Source organism: Sitophilus oryzae, unplaced genomic scaffold, assembly GCF_002938485.1.
Source record: "Sitophilus oryzae breed Bouriz unplaced genomic scaffold, Soryzae_2.0 scaffold_178_pilon_pilon, whole genome shotgun sequence".
Lineage (NCBI taxonomy): Eukaryota > Metazoa > Arthropoda > Insecta > Coleoptera > Curculionidae > Sitophilus > Sitophilus oryzae.
In genome coordinates, this window is record NW_022146490.1 from 720,242 (window position 1) to 738,226 (window position 17,985).

The window sequence follows — 17,985 nt, forward strand, 5'->3', positions numbered from 1 at the left end:
ATTCGCTTTATCCAGCCATAATTATGCCAAACGAAGATTAATAAACCCAAGCGAACATATTACATAACGCGGCCTCCACAGTATATAAAAAACAACAACAACCGGCGGAAAATAAAGAAGCTATCCCCAATATTTTCATATTTTTTTCTCGCTGCAGCACATAATAAAACCTAATAACCGTTTTTCAAAGCTCCCCCTCTCCCTCCTTCTATCTCTACCTCTATCTCCCTAATGGTAACCGTAGGCCGTAAATTTTAAACGCAACCAGACCGGCTCCGATAACTCATTTAGGCTTTCTACGAATTCCGCAAATTCATTTTGCCGAGCCGCGTTTTAATTTTCGAATCTGACTTTATCAGATCATCGCATCGGTCACTCCGTTGCCAGTTGGTCTTAATTAGGACATTATAAAAAAGAGCCAGGGATGAAAAATGAAAAAATGAGGAAGACTACAAGTTATATTTGTTAAAATAGATTTTTTGAGTGCCCATGTTGATGTAAGAACTAAAACAGTAAGAAAATAAAACGCCGGAGGATACATTCGAATAAGATAAGTACACAGATATCAATTAAGAATATAAAATTTTTTATTGGTTGTTTGTAATTTTAAAGGCATAATTAAAATTAATACTCCAATAAATTAAATCTGTTGAAAAATGAAATTAAAATTATCAAAATTAATACAGTAAGATAGCCTCATAACTATAAAAAAAAGTTACCTATAATTAAAATTAAAAACAAGCACCTTATTACCAAATTTGATCCAAGAAATATCAAATTCCCAAAGTCTAAATTATTTAAATAAATTTTATAGAACTGTTCATTTCTAGTAAAGAAGTTGAAACAATAGAAAGTTTAAAATATAACCAATGTTTAAATTTACATTGTGAAGAACAATAACATGGTTAGCGAAACGCGCGTCCAGTGTAAAAGTAAAAGTGTTTTGGTGTATTGCGGTAATTTAGTGTTTTTATTTTGCTGTGTAACACCAAAGGTTCCAACCCTCAACTGTAATAACAATAACTCTTAGAATGAAGTTGCCATTGGTTTAAGTTGTAATAACTTCTTTGACAAATCTTACCAATATCTTGGTAAAAAGTTGTAAAATCGGAGACACATTTTTTTAAACTATGATATAAATATAATTAGGTTATTCACTAACTTCATGTATGAGACTAGACTGCAAATAATACTACTAAAAATATTTAAACAATTTATTGAAATATCAAAAAGGTTAAATGTATAAAGAAAATGATGAAATGTATATGAAATGAAGTAAAGTTTAAATCGATAAGAATAAATGAAAAATGAAAATGGTCTAAGCTATACTAAAACTAAGACGTCATCCCCCTTAACTTAAACTAAGTATGCTCTAAGGGCGCAATACAAATAGCAAATCTAAACCTAACTAAAATCTAAACAGTCTTACTCTACTCGATGTGACATACTTGAAAACAACTCGGAAGTTCCTCCGGCTGAGCTACGGTGTATAGCTACAGGGTGGCTACGGCGGTGCACAGCAGCTCGGTGTACTGTCACTGGAGTCCACGGATGTCAGCAGACGTACGGATGCCAGCCAGGTGTAGGACTTCAAAAGGTGAACATAAAAAACCCTAAATAACATTGGTTGTCTTAGAAAAGTGCCTCAATTATAGAACAAGGACTAGCACAACGTGTAGGAGTTAATAAAGGTAATAAAGAAGGACTACTCAAATCTGAACTTTACCTCAACGAGGGTTTATGATGTCCAACGGGTACCTCTACACGGGCAACAGGATGGAATTCTGGACTGTTCTGTGCTGTACGGTCTGGATCGGTCTTCTTGCTCTACAATTACGAACAACCAAATAAGATTTAAGAAAGATAACACTCAACCAATCTTTCTACACCACGTGGGCGTGGAAAAGTCGAAAACGAGTCAACAATACGAATAAAAAAATCAGTTGAGCATTGACTTAGAATAGGCAGAAGAATTATAGCATACCTTGGAACTATTCGGGGACTTCTTGGGCACGTGGAATCGGGATATCGGTCGGAAAAATTTGGCTATTTAATCCCTTACGGAAATTGGTCGGTGGTCCATGTAAACTCAACAAAATCCAACCACGTTTCTGACCAAATGTGTTTCGGAAGCCTTAATCCTTCTTTACAAAGACCTGCTATTCACCAACAGGGAATGCTTCACGAAACGGCAGCCAGTTCTTCACGACGACACTCTTCAGCCGGGGAGTACACAAGAAGTGATGCAAGGATTCGATTTCCTTCACAAAATCAGATTTCAACCGGAAATCTCCCTCCAGGATATAGATAAAGAACTATATATCTTGACTAGTCCAACTCACAAAAAGGCATAAATAAAAAATGATGTTTTCTTCTCAGCCATATTCCATATCCGGTCAATGAAAGAACTAAACTCAGAAATTCCACAATTAAAAGAACGAATTCCACACTCCGATCCACATCAAAAATAACTAATTTAACTACGAAATTTTATCTCGAATTTAAAATCGACGAAAATTTATATTTTTTCACTCGGTTGTTACTAGTTATGGGAAAAATCGGTTAATTTCAATAATCGAGTACTCGAGTATCAAGCGATTGCAATAACCGAGCGATCGCTCGAGCGAAATATCGCTCGTATTTGAAAATACGGTTTTTCGTCCGCCGCTTGTTGTAAGTACTCGTTAACGCCAAGCGCCAAGCAGTAAGTTGCGTGCGCAGGGTACAGATTCTTTCGGTGATGAATGGCAACTAGCAAACGACGAGCGATTCGCTTGAGGTTCGTTCCAACCGGACCGAGAACCGATTCTGGGACGGTAATTTATAGTCGTCCACTTATTGTTTGAAAAGTTTGATTGTTTGTCAAGATTAACAAATGAATTGACGGTACTTGATTTAGTTTATTTCAAAGCATTGTTGATGTAGGTCGCAAAATTTTGTCTCTCAGATACGCAACGGATGAATATATATACGGCGTCGTATAAATTTGCTACCTGCAATGTATGTAGAAAATTCGCTCGGCTTTTTGTCGAGTATGTCACATTAAAATCGGATTTCAATTTATTTTATTCTAGGATCGCTTGCTATCGTCGGATTTCAATTTATTTTATTCTAGGATCGCTTGCTTGGTACTCGTCATCATTGCATCGCTCGTTCATAATCGAGCGATGTCAGTTATTTCAATAATCGAGTACTCGAGCGAAATTTCGCTCGAGTGATCCCATCACTAGTTGTTACAGGTAGAGACAAAAAGTTATAACCATTCAAATCAGCCTGATACAAGTAGAAGTAATATTGACATTGAAATCAAATTTCCCATATCCAAAAAACACCGAGGGCCGAATTTTCATACAAATATTTACATTAATTCAGAAATTATTAAGATAAAATCAAAATAAAAATAAAATTTCGCCCTGTATCTCTGAAACAAAGCATTTTAGAACATAAATTTAGACGAAATTTTTTACTTATTTTTATCGGTAGAATATGATACCGAAGTTTCCCGTATACAATTTGGACCACCTTGTATAATATAGTATCTAATATAGTATAACTTTGACATGTACTTTACAGATGACACAGTATATAACGCAAATAATTGATAGAAATCGACAGAACTAGCAGATTATTTCAATACACTCGTCTCTACCTACCGATAGATGAATAAATATATCGCCCAGAGGTCTCGTCTCTGTCCTGCTATCGAGCGTACACGGCAGCCGCGGCTTTTTAAATTTCCTGCACAAGTGAACAAGTGCAAGATCTCGTTCGGCGATAGGTTGGCAGCACCAGGATTGCCAAGACGACGCGCCGAGAGAAGGACTATCATGCCTGGCAGGTCAATTTCCAGGTTGTGAATGGCTGAATGGAGCTGCGAGATACTGGCCTCGGTGTGTGCACGTGCTCGTTCTTTGACAGAGGGAAAACACTTGTCGAATTTTTCGGGAAGGGATTTTGTATGGCCCTTGTCGTAAAGAGATTTGTTTGGGAAATTTAGCTGTGGGCTCTTGCAGATCAGGTCCTCGAAAGCATTTAATTTTTTTAGTAGGGTGTAATAATGAATGAATTTTGTAACTGTAAGTACATTATGTCCCCGCATTATGTCCCCGGATCAGTATTTGCAAGAGAATTTGTGAAGAGAATAAACATCCTTATAAAATAGCCTTTTTTTTCAAACGTCATAAAAGTATTAATTTTTTTCGATTAGAAGATACCATTTTATCGTATAAAATGGCTACTCATTAAGTGAGTTTATACATTTTCAAATTTTCTTACCGATTTAGAGAAAAATAAAAAATGTGAAAATTGTTTAAAGTTCTAAAAATCAAGACGCGTTTCTGTGGTGATATCATTTAGTTTTCATTCATCCATTATTGATAATCTTGGATTAATGTCACATTTCTTGCTGTTATAAATCAATTCTATGATAATAGTTATCATCGTGTCGTTGAAGAATTTAACAAAAAACAAAACTCGCTAAACGAAATCTATACTAATATATAAAATCCTTAAGTGACTGACTCACTGATTAATCACGATCCTGCTCAAACCACTCAACGTAAGAAGCTCAATTTTGGCATACAGGTTGATTCTAGGGTGTAGGGGTTCGACAAGAAGGGATTTTTCAAAATTCCAGTTTCAAGGGGGTGAAACCACCCCTCAAATATTACAATATTTTTTATTTAAAAAACGACCAAGTTTCCGAAAAAACGCTGAAACACGTATATTTTATTTTGTTTTCTTTTTCATATTTTAAATTTTTTTAAAAATGTATAGATGGTATTTCGAAAAATCTGGTCATTGATTAGGATCATCACGATCCTGCTTAAAGCGCTTGACGTAAAAAGCTTATTTTTGGAAAACGGATTGACTTTAGAGTGTAGAGGTTCGATAAGAAGGGATTTTTCGAAACTCGAATTCTAAGGGGGTAAAACCACCCTCAAATACTAGAATATTTTGTTGTTTTACATATTTTAAGATTTTTGAAAAAAAATATTAATTGTTTATATTTTAGGGTGTTTACTCGATTAAGCAGAATCGTGATTACTCAATAATCACGATTCTGCTTAAACTGCTTGACGTTTTTTTGGTTGATTTTTGGCAAACGGATTGACTGTGGGGTGTAGAGGTTCGATCAGGAGGGGTTTCTCGAATCTCAAATTCCAAGAGGGTGAAAACGCCCCTCAAATATTACAGTATTTACTTAAAAAACGGTTAGTCTTTCGGGGAAACGCTTGGACGCGTATAATTTATTTTGTTTTTTTATATATTTTGAATTTTTTTAAAAAATCATACAGGGTGTTCCCAAAAGTTGGATAAACTGCTTAAACTGCTTGACTTCTAAAAAGCTTATTTTTGGCAAACGGATTTTTCCAAAGTCAAATTCCAACGAGATGAAACTACCCCTCAAATATTACCAAGTTATATAATAATATCGCCATATCGTTTATTTTCATGCTGACATAAATGTGTGAACATTTTATCCAGTTTGTATGTTAATGGAAATTCTTGCTTTGCTTTATCATCACCATTGGTGATGATAAAATGATTAATTCGACGCGAACGAAGTCCCGGATACATGCCAGTATTATATAAATGTTTTTAGAGACGGCTAATCATTTTCTTCATCATTTTTAAACAAATGTTTGACACAATTCAATATTCGGTTTGTTCGCGATTTCCTTTTGCCTAGTATAAAAATTTTCACATCAAAAGCTAAGTACCGCAATAACAAAGGCCCAAATAAATTCAAATGATTTTCAAATCCCGAATTTGACTTTCCAATGGACCGACTTTCTTTTTGGCAATTTTTCACAGACTGCTGTTCGGTTTACCTAACGTCAGAGTTCATTCCCACTCGCAGAAATCCCTAGTCAAGAATTCAATAAATCCGATGAAAAATACATGACAATCTAGACAAAGATCGCCATTCGTTGTAGAAACAATAGATCTTGTCAGAATACCTCAATAACTGGGAATGTTGAAGTTTTGTAAATCAAAATGTTTAGTTCGAATTGAAAAACAGAATAAATCAGAGAGTTTATATTAAAAAGTAAGCAAATTTCCTTTGTTTAGTGTGTAAGTTTTGTGTTTTTTATTGAGTTGTTAATCCCAAATCAAAAATCCCCAATCAAAAAATAATCCCCAATCAAAAAAATGTTTACCGTAGTGAAAATAAAAATTGTTATGTACTTTTTTCTTAAAGAGTTATTAATACAAATCTTTTTTATTATTAACTTTTTGAGAAAATTGTACTCTTTATACAGGGTGTTTCAAAAAACATGTGTCATCTCTCATGGGGAGATTCCTCACGTAAAAATAAGATTTATTTTTCATTTCAACATAGGTCTGATTCAAACGATAAAGGATCTGGCGCTGAGATCCAAGACTGAGATCTACCACAGTCTTGGAAAATACACTATAATTTTTCCAACCTGAGCTATATGCTGTTGAAACCTGTGTGCAACTACTGCTAGAAACAGCAATACACCAGGAAAGCAATAAGCATATTTTCGGATAGTCAGGCCGCGTTGAAAGCACTTGAAGCAACGAAAGCACGTCTATGACGATTCTTCATTGTAAGAAACTACTCAATATATTAGGAGACAGGAACAAAGTGTCGCTAATATGGATACCGGGACATGTCGGCCTAAAGGGGAAATGAACGTGCTGATTCCCTCCAAAACTGGTGCAGGCTCGCCATTCGTGGGCACAGAACCGACACTTAGCGTACCAAAAAATCTCGCGAGACAGGCTCTGTGAATGGGTTAGGGGTGCAACATTTCGGGACTGGTATGACAGTCACGAAATGGAACATGCCAAGACAATCCTAGCAGGGTCATCGAACGTAGAACCGATGAACTCCTAAAGGCTGGTAGGAACGGAGCGCGTACGTTCACTGCAGTATACACGGGCCACTGCCGGCTGAGATCACACCTACAGCCTACAGAGACTGGTGGAAGACGCCGAATGCAGACTCTGTATGGAAGATGACGGAACAATGAAAGCACGTTATGTGTACCTCGTTCCCGCTGGGGGCAGGGGCCAGGTTTGAGGTGTTTGGCAAACCCACGCTAGACCTATCAGACCTAGAAGACATATCACTCTCGGACATAACGGTCTATGTTAAAAGGCTGGGTCTTGAGGGTGAACATTAATGCTCTTTTTCTATTAAAGAGCTTGTAGAAACTGGGCCACAATAGGCCCTCGCAGCCTCAGTGGAGGGTCCCACCTGGGACCCATTCTTAGTCAATACAATACAATACAAATAGGTCTGATTCTGTTTTGTTTCGTAACATAACAGGGTGTTAAAGTTTTAATAATCTTTTGATTTATTATAATTTTCTTCCAAGCACTTTTAGTGATTCGAATGAACTTATTAAGTCGTTAAACAGGCCTATAAAAGCTATAACAACATAGGTATGTAACTAATATTTATAATTTCATTCGAGTTTTAATCTCAAATAATAAATGTTTTTACTGGTGTATTTCTGAAGTGTTCATTATTACAAGTAGATATTCTTCAAGTTATGTGAAGTAATAAGTAATGTTTCCGGTGAGACCGCGTATATGTCACCGGATTCTGGTTAGTATAAAGACTTTTTTCTATAGAAAGAGTTTTTTCTATATTTTTCCTTCAAAATAAGACTAATTTCTTCTTATTCTTTTAAATATTACAGTGTTTCTTTTTCCTAAAATGTTATAGTTAATTTTCGCTTAAAATTAAAAAATCACAAATGGAGGAAAATATACGTTATTGAATAAAGGTTATACAAATCACTTTACCATAACAAAAAAGTAAAACATATCATGGCGGAAGATATTCAGGTGGCATTTCACATATTTATCTATTAAAATCGAGATTAAAATAATACACTTGCGTAACATGTTATACATGAGATAGAAAGTTTCAGAATCGATTAATACGCAATACGCTACGCAGTCAACTTGTTCCTATGCGCGGATGAACGTCTTCAAGACTCTTCCATCGGCCAGGGTAACGAAGCCGCGCGCCGCCGAAGAGGAATCGGTCTACGTTTGGCTAAACAGGCTGGTTTGGTGGGGCTACGATATTGGCGAGTCTGAATATTTATTTATTAACGGCAAAAATTTACTATAAGTGCTAATAAAGTATAATTAATAGCTAAATAATATTTTAATGTATTTTAATAAAATTTTATATGGGTTATAACTGAAATATTTTTCAAAAAAAAATGTGCGCCACTGATTTTTTTTCTTTTGAGATCAAAATTGAGTAGGCCGTTTAATGCCAATTAAAAGTTATCTCTTAAAATTTTGACGAATTCGGCCTCCTTGATGAGATAAACGCAATTTTATTAATCACAATTAATAAAATAAAAATAAAATTAATAAATTACATATTTTACATCATTTATTAAGAAATATTATTACTATTATTTATTATTACTATTAGTCCAACCTAAGCATTTTGCAACTAGAAATGAAAAATCTTTCAGGTTGAAGAATTATGAAGTGCCACTTTAGAGGACAAATTTAGAAAGATGCCAGTTTTCTAATTTTTGTACGAAGTATCATCTATCTATTCCGTTAAACAACGAACTAAAACATACACCCTAAATAGATTTATTGATTTTCTAACCTTTTTTCGAGCTCAACAAATCACGACACGCTCTCAAGGTGCGTGTGTTCCTCTCTATAACCGAAAAATAAATCGAAACAGGTGTTTTTCGATAGACCGGTTCTGTAGATAGGGTGTAGAAAGTCGTGGCGACCATATTTCATTCGTGAAGTATTGATGCATTGACTCTAAAAGGCCCGAAATCTATTTGATAAATTATAGAGTGCTCGGACGCATGAGGACGACACGGCGCGCGGCGGCAAAAAGCGTTTGGAGGAGCTCGTCGAGAAAGTTTTTCTAGAAAACTTCACCCTTATCTAGCTACGTTAAATATTAGATAGAGGGGTGCGTGAATGGCGCGGGTGGAAAATTGTGTCGATAAATTGATGTCGGAAAAAGTTAGAAGTTGTTTATCGAGAGGGGTGTCATTAAAATGATAAAATAAGGTTCTAAAAATAACGGGAAAATAAGTTAGCATGGAGTATAGGTTGAACAAACTCAATCATATTCAAATATTTTACGCCACTTTATCTGAAAAAGAAAACATTCGACCAATGAGTACTAAAAGTGATGACCGATTTGTGTGAAATATATGAACGGAATTTGGTTTAAGTATTTAATACTCATTTCCAACTACAGCCTATTGCTGCCTTCCCGTTACCCTACGCCACACATCTCGATTTAGAGCGTCATCAGCTTCTAGGTTACGAGCTTCCATTGCTTCCGTAACCGTTCCGTTCCAGGATTTTCTAGGTCTACCTCTCTTTCTTCTGCCCTCTGGGGAGCCCATTAAAAAACTCTTTTTGGCCACCTGTTCACCGGCATACGCAGAACATGTCCAAACCATTTTAAGCTGGATTTTTCGATTCGATCTAGTACTGTTTCCTCCGATGCATTCATGATACGCCTGACCTCGATGTTTGTCTTTTTTTCCATCCTAGATATACCTGCACTTCTTCTAAGGTAGTCCATTTCAACAACTTGATTTTGCGCTTGCATCTGCACTCAGAGTCCATAGCTCTGAACCATATCAAAGAACTGACTCCACCAATGTTCTTCCAAGTCTCTTTTAGTTGTTGCAGACAAGTTTCGGTCCCACCAGAGGCTGTTAAGACATCCAATAACTTGTTTGCTCTTCTGAATTCGGGTTTGTATTTCTACTTTGCCCAAACCCTCGTTGTTGATAGTAGCACCCAGGTATTTAAATTTGTCTACTTGTTGAATCTGGACGTTATCATTAATAAAGACTTCAAAACAAGCGTTCGAATTGACAGCTAAGTATTCGGTCTTCTTTAGACTAACCTGAAGTCCCCATTTGTTGTATTCTTGATAAAGCCTCTTAGTCATGAACTCTAGATCGTATGAGTCCTGCGCAATCACGACCTGATCGTCTGCAAAGTTGTGTAAAATCTGGATACTTAAAACCGACATCATGAAGTAAATGGAAGAATATTAATTTTTTGAAACAAAATATGCTGGGAATAACAAAGAGACCAGAGAAACCGTAGAAGAATAGAGTGAATACGACAAAAGACCCAGGTCATAGATGTCATCCACAGAGTCAAATCTCTCAAATGACAACGAGCAGGAAACTTGGCAAGAAGGACGAACAACAGATGGGCCACAAAAATTACAGCTTTGTGTACCCACGCGAAATTAAGAAACCTAGAAGATGACAAAATCTAAGATAGGACTATGATATGATGAAATTAGCAGGGATGCCTTGGACTCACCTAGCTAACAATAGACAGCAACGGACCCAATTATAATGCACACTGCAGTCCCTAACTAATAGAATCATATTAATTTTCTCTGATATAGAATATGTTTTCATTTTCGGCAATTTTCTGAGGATTATTGTTGTTTTAACTAAAACAAATTAATAATTAGTTGTTAAAATTGAACTAATTTGACCTCTATGTTGAAGTAACATATATAACAGCCCACCTAGATTTTACCTAATAATAAAGATCTACTGTCACTGAATCCTAAAAATGAAAATATCTACGAAAATCTTTATTTGAGGTTGTAAGTAGGCAACCTTAATAGTATTTTAAAGAGACATGAATTCCCCATAAAATACCGGAATAATATACTGGGTGTTTCATTTAAAATAAAAATGTAACTTGCTTTTAAATGTGCCTGTATAACTTTTTGGGTCAAATTTTAATTTTATTTAGAGTAAAATGGTTATTTTAACTACATATTAGGCTGTAAATTCGGGTAAAATCCAATTTAAATTCCTCATACCGGGTAAATTCCAATTTAGGTAGCTTTTATTGAAATTTAAAAATTATTCTTTATTTGTAGAAAATGTTAAATATGCCAAAAGCCCTACATTTTATCCATATACTTCTGTTACAAAACTCGCCTTTATTTTTCTTCTATAATCCGAAAACCAATTAATATATAGGGTGTTCTATTACAAAAAATACAAGTTAGATTTTTTTGGGACACCTTTTAGAACTCTAATTTTACAAAATGCTCTAAACTAACCTACATACGCTCACAAAATTTCATTTCAATACAAACTGTCGTTCACCGTGGAGTCTGCGCGTCGTATAAGAGGCGCCACCCTGTATATAAATCTGAGAGAAGATTTTATTAAATATACACAGGCCTTATGAACAGAGTATTACCATACACACATATACGTAATAACAAATTTTATCCCATTAAAATTGATTGTTGCCAAAATAATTAATGAATCCACGGCTCCGCCCTTTTGGTGTTACATTTCCCAGGCAGCGGCGTCGGAAAAAAACGATTTAAATGTTTCAATTTTTAATTTCCCCCGGTCATACATTAAATAAAAAATCTAGAAAAACACGAAAATATGCAGTTTTAGATAGAATTTCGCACTGGTTGGACTGGAAAGTGCGTAAATCTTTTAAATCTAAATTGTTTCGAGAATATAAATTTGTTGTTTGGAAATAAATTGGTTGTGTCAAAAAAGCGGCGTCGCAAGGGCGAAGGATAAATCGACTGATGAAGCCGAGAGCACCTGAGCTTCTCGATGTGTTTCCGAGATACTCTGTCAAGTTTGGCAAATGCATCGGTGTACTTGAGGCGAAATTGTGATGGAATATCTACAAAGTAAGATAAAGATGTTTATCTGAAAAAGTAACTTATATCAATAAAGTATATAAAATAATGTTATAATATTACAAACAGCTTTTATATAAACATACTGTATTACCTATTAAATATTTACATATTATATTATATAATATATTTTATTAAAATTAAATATGATTAATGAAATCTGAACGTCGTGTTCGTTTGACTAATGCTATTTATGTATTAAATAAATAAATAATAACACCAGTCAGTATACAGGGTGGACCAATTTGGTTGTTTCTATAGGGTATCTAGGAAACCGTGAGAAATATTTAAATTTTGATACTGCAGTCTCGGGTTCTTTTTTTGAAAAAATTTCAATAGCGCAAACGGATCGTGGCTATCTTGATCGGTTTCGAAGCTATAGGGGGATTCTCAAATTTTGTACTTTTTGAAGATGTTCGATAGTTTGTTTATTTCAGCAACCACGGAAAAATGAATTATGCATTCTAAAGGCACTTTTCTGTGTAGAATGCAGTGGCGTAGTCAGACTTTTTTCGAAAAAAATATTTTTTGAGATATTAACTATACTTATGTTTTTTTTAAATAGAACCCCTTGTATATTTTTAAATTTTTTTGTTGAGCTTGGCATGGGCTTCTCGAAAATATATAACACTCAGAGTCAAAGGATCACAATAATTATTCGTACACTTGCCAAGTGTACTTGGCCAGACTTGTCTATACTTGCCGAGGCGCAAAAAAACGACTGCGCAAATAAGTGTACTGTTATTATAACGTTAAAACAATAACAGATTGTATAATATCAAATTTACACTAATAACTTCAATATTGGCGACATACCTAAACCGTTCTCACAGCAATAAATGGAGTGGACAAACGAAGACTACACGGGAAAAAACAGATTTTATGTCACATTTTCATAAAAATTAAGATAGCGATACAATTTTATAAACAAATGTTAACATCATTCGAGAAAAAAGAAAGCAATAACACGCTTAGTCCCAAAGATATTACAGCTTGGTTATTTTGCCATACAATGGAAAAACCAGAGTAGTCCACGCGTAAATGGCAAAAACCAGAGATGTACTTACGCATGGGCGACAAGCATGAACAAGCGATAAGCACCTACGACAAGCAATAAACACCTACTTAAATATTAATTTTCTTCCTACAACAAAAAAGTAATAGTTTAGATTTAGGTTTTATATTCGTACAACCTTTAATTGGACATCCCTGGGTTTCCCCTGTTTTGTTTTGCATTTTGACATTTTTATTTCGGTATTTCAGAATATGGCGATAATTCACAATATTAATAATTCAGAATTGGTAGTAACATGTATTTTTCTAATCATTCAACCGAAAATAACATATTTCTTTAAAAACACTAAATTGCATTTTTCTCGGCTCCAATTAAAATGGACAAAACTGGTTTTTCCCGTGTAGTCCTCAAATGATGTTGTTTTGGAATTTATGGATTTATACGAAAATGAGCCCTTCATATGAGTGGCTAAACATAAAGAACATAGAAATTGTATTGCAGTGTACAGTAAAAGAACTTAACAGAATCACTAGCAACGACAATTTCGGGACGACCGGTATCCATCGATGCGACTCTACTGTTTACTTGCCAAGGATTTAAACAATGTTTTTGCTGGCGTGCTTTAAAATGGCCACGTCGTCGTGGAAGGCGGATTCTCACGACTGGCGTACTTGACAAGTACGCCAATATTTGCGTACTTGGCAAGTATCCCCACCAGTCCCCACTTTGTACTATATTGGCAAGTGTACTTGGCAAGTACGCCAATATTTGCGTATTTGCCAAGTACCCCTACAATCATTGGCAAGTAAACAGTATAGTCGCATCGATGGATACTGGTCGTCCCGAAATTGTCGTTGCTAGTGATTCTTTTTTCTTTTTAAGTTCTTTTACTGTACACCGCAATACGATTTCTATGTTCTTTATGTTTGGCCATCCATATGAAGGGCTCATTTTCGTATAAATTCCTAAATTCCAAAACATCATTTGAAGACTACACGGGAAAACCCAGTTTTGTCCATTTTAATTGGAGCCGAGAAAAATGCAATTTAGTGTTTTTAAAGAAATATGTTATTTTCGGTTGAATAATTAGAAAAATATTTATATTACTACCAATTCTGAATTATTAATATTGTGAATTATCGCCATATTCTGAAATATTGAAATAAAAATCTAAATAGATAATCTAAAAAAAATAGTCAAAATGCAAAACAAAACAGAAGAAAACCAGAGATGTTCAATTAATTAAAGGTTGTATAAAACCTAATCTAAACTATTATTTTTTTGTTGAAAATTTATATTTAAGTAGGTTTTTATTACAATACATAAATTTATAACCATATTGATAACGAAAAAAATATTCTGTATATACGTACATAAATTAATTACGTATGTGTGTACCTTTAAGATTGTTACATAAGGATAATAGTTTTCTATCGATTGTGTCAGATGATGTTTTTGAGAGATTTGTTGATTCATCTATGTTTTTCGGTCAGTCGAGATTATTGTTGTTTATTGTAAGCTTCGGCAAGTTTCGAACGGAATAAATTTGTTTGTGTTTTTGATTTTCGACGTTTATTTCCTGTAATATCCCTTGTTTTTATAATATAATACTAATTGCAAGATGCATGCTTGTCGCCCATGCGTAAGTAAATCTCTGGTTTTTGCCATTTACGCGTGGACTACTCTGATTTTTCCTTTGTAGGGCAAAATAACCAAGCTGTAATATCTCTGGGACTAAGCGTATTATTGCTTTCTTTTTTCGAACGACGTTAACATTTGTCTATAAAGTTGTATCGCTATCTTAATTTCTATGAAAATGTGACATATCTCGTTTTTCCCGTGTAGTCTTCATTTGTCCACACTCCATTTATTGCTGTGAAAACGATTTAGGTATGTCGCCAATATTGAAGTTATTAATGTAAATTTGATATTACATAATCTATTATTGTTTTAACGTTTTAAATTATCCACAATTAACTCGAAAAACACTACGATCCGGAAATAAATCGGACATATGCTATAACAGTAACATTATTTGCGCAGTCGTTTTTTTGCCCTTCGGCCATTCTAAACAAGGCTGGCCCAGGCTGGCCAAGTATACTTGGCAAGTGTAGGATTAATGGTTTGACTCAGGCTATATTTACCGACAGAGAGTGGGGACGCGACAAGTGACCAAGGAACCCGTTCTCACGGCATGGCAAGTATATTCCAATAACAAATATTTGTCAAGTACGCCAGTCGTGAGAATCCGCCTTTAGAGTGCGCCTTAAGATAAAAATAAGTAAATTTTATTTTGATTCTTTTCTAAATAATTTCTGAATTAAATTCCATATTTAGATGTAAATTAGTATCTAGGTGTTTTTTGACTGGACCAAAGACATTTAAACGTCTGCTCCTCATTTGTTATAGTATACAATTTTCGACACTCTGTATTGGAGAACAAAACGTTAAAACCAAACCCCTCGTCATAACCTTGCGCAATTTAAATAAGAACAGCGAGCACACCCCCCATTCTAAAGGGTCCAAATTGCATGTCTTGTGTTAATATTTGTCTGCGCCGACGGCGAATCGGGGTTGGAGGAAAAACTTATGTAATTTTCTGGCAAATGCCTTGTTTTTTTCTCGGCTTGAGTTTTAGACACCCCCGGAGGAATGATTTGTGTGCAATGTGGCGGAAAAGGCATAATAATTGAGTTTTTCAGGGTTAAAAAGTGACGTCGTTTTGATTGTGTTCGCGCTTGGTGTGTCTTATTAATCAGTGTTGTGTCATGCAGATCATTGAATATAAAATATAAAGAGATTAATGTAATTTATTTTTAATATACCTATATTAAAAACGGAAGATACGTCATAGGAACCATAATGGAAAACTTTTTTGAAGTTTTGTATAAGACATATATTTGACAAATTTAATTTTCAATGTTTACGAGTATTTTGTATTATTTCTGGTTTATTTTATGATTCGTTTTATACAAAGTGTATAAATCTGGAAATACATTGTGTCAGGACTATAAAAGAAGCTTCAAATTTAATTACTTTATTTATCCACAGAATCAAATACCTCAAGTGGCAATGGGCAGGATACCTGGCAAGAAGGACGGACAACAGATGGACCATAAAAAGTACAGCACGCTAGACACAAAGAATTAAGGATCTAGAAGAAGACGAAACCTGAGATGGAACCGTGATATTAGAAAATTAGCAGGTATAACTTGGACCCGCATAGACAACAATAATGGACTCAACTACAAAGAGAGTATCTAAATATGTGAGGGAGGCTACACCACAATTGGAAATGGTTGAATAAGCTGAGAATGATGATGATGAAGCTGATGATAAAGATGATGATGAAGATGATGATGAAGATGATGATGAAGATGATGATAAAGATGATGATGAATATAAGTTAGGAATAGTAAACCAATCAATATGTTAACTAATTATATTGGTGTGTGTAAAAGATACTAGATTGTGTGATCTGCAGCATATGTTATGACTGGTAATCTTTGTTTTCTTCTTTAGATAAAGTGGCAATATAGATTTGAATGTGATTGAGTGTCATCCATATGTACTCCATTATTAATTCTTCTGATGATTTCTGATAATGTGAAGATTTTGTATAATCTTGATGTATATTCTTCTACTATTTTCAGTTTTAATGATACTTATTAGAAAATATTTTCTGTCTACCAGTTCGTTCTACATTACTTCAGTTTTTTCATGACTATTGACAATCAAACCGCAACTATTGGCAACAGAACTATTGGTAACCGGACTATTGGCAGTAAAACAAACCGTTTCAAAATTTTTTCCATACGAAAAAAGTGGTAGAGTCATCATGAGTAAGCAACACAAGGAGTTTTCTGAGGGCTTACGACAAAGAAAAATCAAAGATCTTCCTAGATTTAAGTAAGAACAATCTTCGGATTGTCACGGGGTTTTTAACAGGACACTGTCTCCTCAATGAACATCTCAGTAGATTGAAACTAAGAAGAAACGGCGAATGCAGATTCTGTGGAGAATATGGGGAAATCACTGACTGCGCCGAGACGACAACCATTCGTGCCATGAACTTTGGTAAGACTGATATTGGAGATGGAGAACTAACCTCTATAAAACCGTCCCAGATACTGGCTTTGTATGACGAGTTATAACTCAAGAAAGGGGGACACAATAGGTATGTAAGGTAGCAGTGATTAACCCCCTCCCACTCATTATTAATTAAATTCTAAATTCTACAGCAACACAGAAAGTTACAAAAGCATCTAAATAATTCCACCCATATGTAGGTAGCTCACAGACTACATATAAATATCCAGTTTATAAAATAAACAATGTATAAAAGTAACATTCTTGTTGTGATACTCGGTTTTATAAGCAGTTCCAATTTCAGGGCTCATAGAAAAACAATTTGCGCCTCTAACGGCGAGTGTCGCTGGGATCCAGAGCCGTGTCGCGGAGTCGACCTAATCCGGGACGCCAATTTCTAGAAAAAAGGCGCTTTTTGGGAAAAAAAGAGACGGAAAACTGAGAAGACGGGTCTGGAAATAGCGTCGCTCGAAGTTTGAAACGATCGAAACCTTGGAGTATAAATATGCATAGTCACTAGACTCTGTGTGGCCTTTTAACTTTATAGTTTGTTAATTGTTTAAAAAATATGAATCAAGTTTCTAATATTTGAAACATTTTATAAATAAACAAGATTTTTAAACGTATATTTAAAATACCATACATATTTTAAACTTATCTATACTAATATATAAAATCCTTAAGTGACTGACTCACTAATTAATCACGATCCTGTTCAAACCACTCAACGTAAGAAGCTCAATTTTGGCATATAGGTTGATTCTAGGATGTAGATGTTCGATAAGAAGGGATTTTTCAAAATTCCAGTTCCAAGGGGGTGAAACCACCCCTCAAATATTACAATATTTTTTATTTAAAAAACGGTCAAGTTTCCGAAAAAAACGCTTAAACACGTATATTTTATTTTGTTTTTTTACATATTTCAAGATTTTTTAAAAATGTATACAGGATGTTTCGAAAAATCTGGTCATTGATTAATCACGATCCTGCTTAAAGCGCTTGACGTAAAAAGCTGAATTTTGGAAAACGGATTGACTTTAGGGTGTTGAGGTTCGACAAGAAGGGATTTTTTAAAACTCGAACCCTAAGGGGCTGAAACCACCCCTCAAATATTAGAATATTTTTTATTTAAAAACCGGTGAGTTTTTTGGAAAAACTCTTAAACACGTATATTTTA

General features: G+C 34.7%; 1 protein-coding gene across 1 annotated transcript in view; it reads left to right on the forward strand.

Annotated features, from left to right (window-relative positions):
* Positions 1-16,155, forward strand: part of LOC115882619 (pheromone-processing carboxypeptidase KEX1-like) — a 107,971-nt gene extending 91,816 nt beyond the window's left edge. Inside the window, exon 4 of the mRNA XM_030900812.1 lies at positions 16,028-16,155. Coding sequence (XP_030756672.1) covers positions 16,028-16,155 — 128 coding nt within the window. The remainder of the gene's footprint in view (positions 1-16,027) is intronic.
* The last annotated feature ends 1,830 nt before the right edge of the window (positions 16,156-17,985 follow it).